The 7,475-nt window shown below is 54.9% G+C and overlaps 2 protein-coding genes across 6 annotated transcripts in view; both read left to right on the top strand.

Annotated features, from left to right (window-relative positions):
- The window catches only part of MINDY4B (MINDY family member 4B), an 8,767-nt gene extending 7,558 nt beyond the window's left edge, over positions 1 to 1,209 (top strand). For 3 of the 5 annotated variants that reach the window (XM_026854656.1, XM_026854655.1, XM_026854657.1), the window contains 3 exons: positions 1 to 84; positions 198 to 369; positions 1,003 to 1,209. In XM_026854656.1, the coding sequence (XP_026710457.1) occupies positions 1 to 84; positions 198 to 369; positions 1,003 to 1,145 (399 nt within the window). In that variant the 3' untranslated portion in view covers positions 1,146 to 1,209. Of the gene's footprint in view, positions 135 to 197; positions 370 to 1,002 lie in introns of those variants that run through there. The other 2 variants (XR_003398997.1, XM_026854658.1) reach the window with 2 other exon arrangements.
- Positions 1,210 to 7,382: 6,173 nt separating this feature from the next.
- SIAH2 (siah E3 ubiquitin protein ligase 2) overlaps positions 7,383 to 7,475 on the top strand; it is a 10,666-nt gene continuing 10,573 nt past the window's right edge. Inside the window, exon 1 of the mRNA XM_026854941.1 lies at positions 7,383 to 7,403. Within this exon, the coding sequence (XP_026710742.1) occupies positions 7,383 to 7,403 (21 nt within the window). The remainder of the gene's footprint in view (positions 7,404 to 7,475) is intronic.

Below are 7,475 nucleotides of genomic sequence, written 5' to 3'. Positions count from 1 at the left end.
TCCAGCAGCGGGGCTGGTGATGCCGGGAGGCAGCGGGGCCCAGTGGGCTACCTGTGCGGTGGCGGAGGGCCAGTGGGGTGGCAGGTGAGCGCTGGCTGTCCCCGCGCTGGCTGTCCCCGTGCCGGCTGTCCGCGTGCCTGGCAGCGAGGCGCCGGGGCACAGCCGCCATCACCACGAGGCTTCACCCCTCTCTCCAGGCGAGCCCCGGGCTGAGGACGCCCCGGCTGCCCGTCTGGCTGTGCAGTCTGGCCGGGAGGCACGGCGTCCTCTTTGGCACCGACAGCCGGCTCCTCTCCGACTGGAAAAGGGAGAGAGTCTTCCACCTGCACTTCTACAGCGGGCGGGCGAGAGCAGCCCACCTAACGATAGGTATGCACCCCAGCTCGGGGGGGCGAGAGGAGGGACGGGTGCCCCGCACGGGCCTCGCGTGACTGTGCCCTGCTGCGGCGGGCGGACCACCAGGTGCTCTGGATTTAATACACAGACACAGGCTGTTTGTGAGATCAGCCGTGCACAGGTGGTGAGGAGCCTGCTCCAAACAACAGCAGAACACAACACAAACATCAGCCTGGCTGTGAAAGGACGGGGACTGTAACATGTCCTGTAATTTCCTCCCTCTCCTGTCTCTGCGGCACTTGAAGTAAGAAACTTGCCAACACCCCTAAAGGGTAAACCTGCAGGAAAGGAGGTGAATCGAGACTCAGGGCGATGACAGGCGGCGTGTCTGCAGACAAGGACGTGCATGTCTGTTCAGAAAAACAATATGCAAACGTGCCCTGCAGGGAGCCAAGATTTATAGCGCCCGAATTTCCCCAGGGGGACCCGCATGGCATGGGGGGAGCCCCCACCCTCCCGGGGGGGCCGAGTTGGGGCTGCCCTGAGCTCCCTCCTGGGGCATGGCGGGCAGCACACCTGCGGCAACCACCTGGTTCTGCTTTCAACCTTTTCTGAAACTTTTCTGAGGGAGGGTTGGGGTTTCTTTTAACTGCGTTTCGTTTTCAGACACTCATTCGCATCCCTGGGAAGAGGCCCGCAGCGAGGGCCCAAGCAGCCCCGGGAAGAGGCGCCCGCTTGTGGAGATGGCGATCAGGAGCAAGTGGACAGGCGCCAGCGTCAGCTGGAACGGGACAGAGCCCTTCTTCTGAAACTGGGCCTCCCGCTCGCTCCCGACTCCACCAAACTGCTGTCTGGAGGAGAAAAAACACTTTCACCAATGTTCAGGGAGGCATTGCCCCCACTGGGAAAGCCTGTGCGGGTGGGGAGCGGGCGGCAGCAGCGCTGCCTGAGCGCGCAGCTCTCCCAGGTGGTGGGATGCAGGTTCCTTCCCTTCCCGGCACAAAAAGGAAAGAGGGCGGCAGTTTGCTTCCCTCCCACACCAGGCAGAGATTAAGAAACCCAGGTGTCTCTTCAGAGTGCAGTGCAAGTGAAATCAATACTGAGCGTTGACAATACTGTGTGCGTCCAACTTACTTAATCAGCGTGTGCCACTAATTCAGCTGTTTGTAGCAATGTTTCCTCCCAGCTCTCTGCCACTGACTCCTGCAGCCGGGTCTCCCTCCCCTCAGCCACACCTCGAGCGTGACCCCAGCCACGCTGGCTCACGGAGGTGCCCGTGTCCCACGCACCCGCGGGGAAGCACAGCTCGCACACGGGGACCGGGGCAAAAGGAGCTCTCACCAGGTGCTTCCTGCTGTGAATTCTGGGATTTTACTGACTCGGAGCGTGGCCAAGCCCTGGCACGCTGTGGCAGCTCGGCGCACGCGGGCAGGGCGCATCGCTCCTTGCTCACGTTAACCACTTCCTACTTCCTTCCTTACAGACATCACCCAAAAAAGACCTGTTAGTCATACCAAAGTGTGTGTTGCTAATGACAACTGTACTGAGAACAATAAACCTTTCTGCAAGTGATCCAGAAGTTTGGTTTAAATGATTTGAATTTAAAGAGAAAAAAAAAAGAAGTGGTTGTAACCAGCCTAAGATTTACCGAATCACCTTGGCTGGAAAAGACCTTGAAGATCATCCAGTCCAACCATTAACCTCACACTGCCCGTTCTCAAAAATTCTCAACGCCTCAGCCCGGCATGGCGAGCAGCCCGCTGGGTGAGGAGCTAACGCGGGCTCTGCACTTGTCATCGCCCCCCTCCTTCCATTTCTGCTCACCTCAGAGCTCCCCGAGCGCGTGGTGGCCCCACTGCAGGGCTGCAGGTCAGCCCGAGCGCTGCCGTCCCCGGGCACCTGCAGCCCTCGTGACACCGTGACAGGGACCCACCACGGACAGGGCTGGGAGCCCCCAAAACCGGGGGGACACTGCCAAGACAGCACCCCCAGTGCTGGCCGTGGAGCTGCCAGCTCAAGCCAGAGCTGCGGGGTCAGCGGGGGACAAGAGGGTGGAGAGGAGCCCACGAGGTGCTGTGAGACAGCGGTTATTTTACCTGGCGAACGCCCTTATGCAAATAAAGAACTAATAATGAATGAGGGAAGCTGCACGGGAGACGCTAACGGAGCTCAGCCGCCCAGCACGGCGCAGTATCGCGCGAGGCTACGTGTGCCGGGTAACTGCTAACGGGTCACTACGGCGGTACAAGGGTGCGAGGCCTCCCCGAGCCGCTTGTCCCCTCCTCCCGCTCCCGACAAGCCGTGGCCGCGGTCGGTGCCACAGAGGGGCCCAGGGCTGCTGGGGTGTCGGGAGCAGGGTCCCCTGTGCCTTCGGCCGCGGAATCGTGACCAGGCCGCCCATGTGCCACCCCGGCCCCTGCCGACCCATGGCTCCTCGTCCTGCTCACAAAACGGGGTGCAGAACGCCCCGACCACTAAGGACAGGAGGAGGGAGAAGCCAGGACTGCCCAAACACGCCCTCGCCGCCTCCCTCGGGCTTCCATCCTCCTGCCCCCACATCTTCAGGTCTTTTTATAACCTTCCCGCAGCGCAGGGCTAAATTTAAGCTGCCGATTTCCTTCAATGAGAACCAAGCCCTTGCTCATTTCTGCGAGGTAACACCACAGTTATGGGTGCTTTAAAAATAAGAAGCAGTAATGACACAATCTGGCTCAAACCTGTCTGAAAAACCCCCACAGCCCCAGCACCTCAAAGCTCTGACCTCACGACAGGGACAACAGCTACAGATTGTCACTTCTAGTCTGGAAATGCCTTTGTAGAAGATAAATAAACCTTGCAACACCCCCCCTATCCCACAGATACTCAGGGTGCTGTCATGCCCTGAAACAGAGGAATATTTACAGGGATCAGGGGCTGCCCAGCAAGGAGCAAAAGTAACAAATGCCGACACGCAGCAGTGAAACTCCTGCCACGTTTTGGCACCTTGCAAGAGGCGATCTCGGGGAGGAAACAAGTGTTATCAGGGCCTCTGGCAGCTCAAGGACGAGCTGCAGGTTTTCACCAAGAAGGAAGAAAACGGGATCAGCTGCATGAAAAGGCTTTTGAGGCCACACGTGGTCGCTGACGGGCGATGGCTCTGCAGCCCGGAGGAGACAAGCAGAGCTCGTTCCTCTGGAGCACCGGTTTCCAAATCATCTCTCCACCGCAAACAATTACTGCCATGGCGCAGACGGTGACCCGTGGCGTGGCAGGCGGCCAGGCTGCTGCTGTCAGAGCCGTGCCCTTGCCGGCGGAGGGCCGGCAGCCGGGGCAGGCAGCGGCGGCCTCACCCCGGCCTGGCACTCGCTCGACCCGCTCACACCTCACTGGTGCTTCACCCCAAGCAGAAGGAATGGACTCTGCTCAATCTTTAAACCAGCCATCAACCTTCTAAAAACTATTTTGTCCATTATTTATTTAAGAGAATGCTTTGGGGGTGCTAAAAAAAAGTGGGATAGCCACATTCTGACATTTAGAAAAAAACCAAATATATATATATATATATCTTAAATAATGTATTTTTAAATTACCCTGTATTATTTAAAGCACAGAAAAAACACATTTTATTTGTATAAACATCCACACCATTCCAGTCTATTTGTGAAAAGGCTCTTATTTTCCCTCTTCCCTACACCACAGAATATCTAATAAACCACAAACCAAGTGAGAGGTCTTCTCCAAGACCACAGGACTATTCTGGCCTTGTTTTCACACCAGGCCATGGGATCGGGGGGAAACAGACTCAGCACTCCAAGATGGAGACTAGAACCTCGGGTCTATTAACTCTGATTCTCCAGTCTCAGAAGACACACATACGCCTATTGCCTATTGCAAAGTTTCTCAACAGCTTTCACAACCCAGGTTCTCTGTTTTGCTCTGATACAACCTATAGATAAAAAAGACAGAGGGAAATTTCTCAGAATCTTAATAACTCAGTAGCCTGTTTTAGTCTCTATATCGTACAGCCATATAATTTCTAGAGAAAATGATACAAACATCTCAATTATACCATCTCTGAATCTATTAAAGAGGTTTTTTTCCTGCAGTTAGTTATCAAGAGTTTGGCTTTCTGTTGTAAATTCAGTTTTAACTGGAACCGGTTTGGTAAGCCATCGGTGAAGATTTTAAGCCTAATTTTATTTCAAGATGCCAAAATACTGTCATCCTTTGAGAGTGATTTTTTTTTTTCTTTAAACTGCTCAGTGCAACTCACGGATTTCCTTAGTGCCGTCTAACTTCCAGGGCTCGTGGAGAGACAGCTGCCACAGGCTTCACCAGCACAACCCCTGGTTCCTAGAAAAATTCAGCAAGAACTCAGGTGCTCGCTCCCATTTGTGCTTCTCCAGCAAAGGCTTTCCTGGTGAGCTCCACCCTAGGATCCTGATAATTTGTACCTCATAAAGCTCAAGGCCTCTCCTTACATCCAAATGCACAGGGCATTATTGGGGGATTTCCCAAAATAGCGAAGAAAACAACGTGCAAACCCTCTGTCAGGAGCATGGCACACAAAAGGATTTTTTCTCGTTTCCTGGCCGGCGCCATCTTGTGCGGTTTAATGGAACTTTACGAACACGAGAAAAATATCAGACTTCAGCTAATAAGGCACCTCAATTTAATGCAAGTTGAGTACAGATAGTACCTTAACTGAGAAGTTTCCAAGGCCTGGAGTCAAGAATGAGTCACACAGCTGAACATCCTAATGGATCTCTGATAATAACACCACTTTAGTGAAGTATTAAAAAAGCTCGATGTGGGTATCTCGGAAGGAAGTATTGCTCGTTTAAGGACAAGAAGCCTCAGAGACAAATTGCAAGGAGAACCGTCCTGGTTTCGGCTAAATAGAGCTAATTTCATTTTTTTCCCCCCTTCCTTCTTAGTAGCTAGAATAGTGTCGTGTTTTGGATTCAGAATGGGATTTGGTATGAGAAGAATGTTGATAATGCACTGATGTTTTCAGTTGTTGCTAAGAAATCAAGGACTTTTCAACTTCTCGTGTCCTGCTAGTACGCAGGTAAACAAGAAGCTGGCGGGGGAGAATAGCCAAAACAACGGACCCAAAGTGGCCAATGGAATATTCCTGCCATCTCACGTCACGCTCGCTATATAGATGCGGGTTGATCGGGAAGCTCTCTCTGCCTCCCAGCACTGGGGGCTCAGGATTCTCTCTGCTCTGGGATCACAAGCCGGCAGAGGGCTGGGCACCGGTCAACGCGCGGTGAGCAATCTCCTCATGCATTACTCGTTTGTATTTTCTATGATTGCTATTACTGTTATTATTTTAATTATATTTTATTTCAGCTATTAACATGTTTTTATCTCAACCTACGGGTCCCCTGACCCCTTCAAGTCTCTCCTCCGTTCCCTGGGAGCAGGGAGGGTGAGCGGTGGCTGCGTGGGGCCGGGCTGTGGCCGGGGTTACACCACAACCAGAACAATGAGCCCCCACGCCAACATGCCTCTTTAATGATGATGCTGCCACCACCGAGCAAACACGCTCCTTTATTCCTCAATCTCCCCATAACAGGAAAGGGATCTGGGGAGATTTCTGTCCTGAGACTTCAGTGTCTTCACTTCTCCAGTGTTACTGGAGCAGAAGATGCTTAAAGTATCACATTTTTTCCCCAAACTTCTTTTATGTGGGGAATGAAATCAGCCCAACACATTTCCTTGTCTGGTCCCCACACGTGAAACCAAAACTAAGAAAACAACTCATTCTAAATATTTTAAACCAGCCCAAAACACCTTTAATTGCTCTTTTTCACATTTTCACCACTACAGCCCGCCACGAGCACCGCGTTGGCCTGTGCCCAGCTCTCCTAACACTCACTTGCCTTTGCAGGAGTCACCTCGGTGACCCCGTCAGCCCCAGCAGTGGTTCCGTGCTCAGGATGGCGGGTGACAGACCCCGTCACAGCGACCCGCGTGTGAAGAAGTCAAGTGGAGGCCACGAGGGGAGACGCTCCTCACACCTTCCCCACCGCCCTCGCAGGGCGCGGACCGGTCATCACCACCAGCATCTTCATTTTGCTAAAAGGGTTTGGGTATGGAACAATCCATGTTTCATTATTGCTGACAATGATACGTGCTTAATTACTGCCAACAATGACCTGTGCTTAGTTACTGCCAACCACAATCACAGAATCACGGAATGGTTTGGGTGGGAAGGGACCTCAAAGCCCACCCAGTGCCACCCCCTGCCCTGGGCCCAGGGCCACCTTCTACTAGCCCAGGTTGCCCAAAGCCCCGTCCAACCTGGCCTTGAACCCTTCCAGGGAGGGGGCAGCCACAGCTTCTCTGGGCAGCCTGTGCCAGGGCCTCACCCCCCGCACAGGGGAGAATTTCTGCCTTAGATCTCATCTAAATCTCCCTCTGTCAGTTTAAAACTGTTCCCCCTCATCCTATCCCTCCCCCCTTTCCCGCAGCCCCTTTCAGCCCTGGGGGGCCGCTCTAAGGTCTCCCTGGAGCTTCTCTTCCCCAGCTGAACCCCCCAACTCTCCCAGCCTGTCCTCACAGGGGGGCTCCAGCCCCCCCAGCATCTCCGTGGCTCCTCTGGCCCCGCTCGAGCAGGTCCGTGTCCTTCTGCTGTTGGTGCCCCAGAGCTGGACCCAGCCCTGCAGGGGGGTCTCCCAGAGCGGAGCAGAGGGGAGAATCCCCCCCTGGCCCTGTGCCCCCCCTGCTCTGGGTGCAGCCCAGCACACGGGGCCTTGCTGGGCTGCGAGTGCACGTTGCTGCCTCACAGGCAGTTTTCCACCCACCAACAGCGCCCCCCCGTCCTTCTCCTCGGGGCTGCTCCCAACCCTCCCCTCGCCCACCCTGGGTTTGTGCCCGGGATTGTCCCAAGCCATGGGCAGGACCTTGCCCTTGGCCTCGCTGAACTTCACGATGCTCAAGGCCGGGCTGGACGGGGCTTCGGGCAGCCTGGGCTAGCGGAAGGCGTCGCTGCCCGGGGCAGGGGGGGCACTGGGTGGCTCTGAGGTCCCTCCAGCCCAAACCATTCCTTCGTGATGATGATGATGATGATGATGACGGTACGTCCGTCATGGCTGCGGCCAGCGCCGGGTCGCGAATTACCGCGGACAGCTCCGTTTCCCAGGGCAACC

This window comes from Athene cunicularia (assembly GCF_003259725.1).
Source record: "Athene cunicularia isolate RWA chromosome 9 unlocalized genomic scaffold, athCun1 chr9_part1, whole genome shotgun sequence".
Lineage (NCBI taxonomy): Eukaryota > Metazoa > Chordata > Aves > Strigiformes > Strigidae > Athene > Athene cunicularia.
The sequence above is the reverse complement of the archived record's forward strand: the minus strand, read 5'-3'. Positions and strand labels throughout refer to the sequence as shown.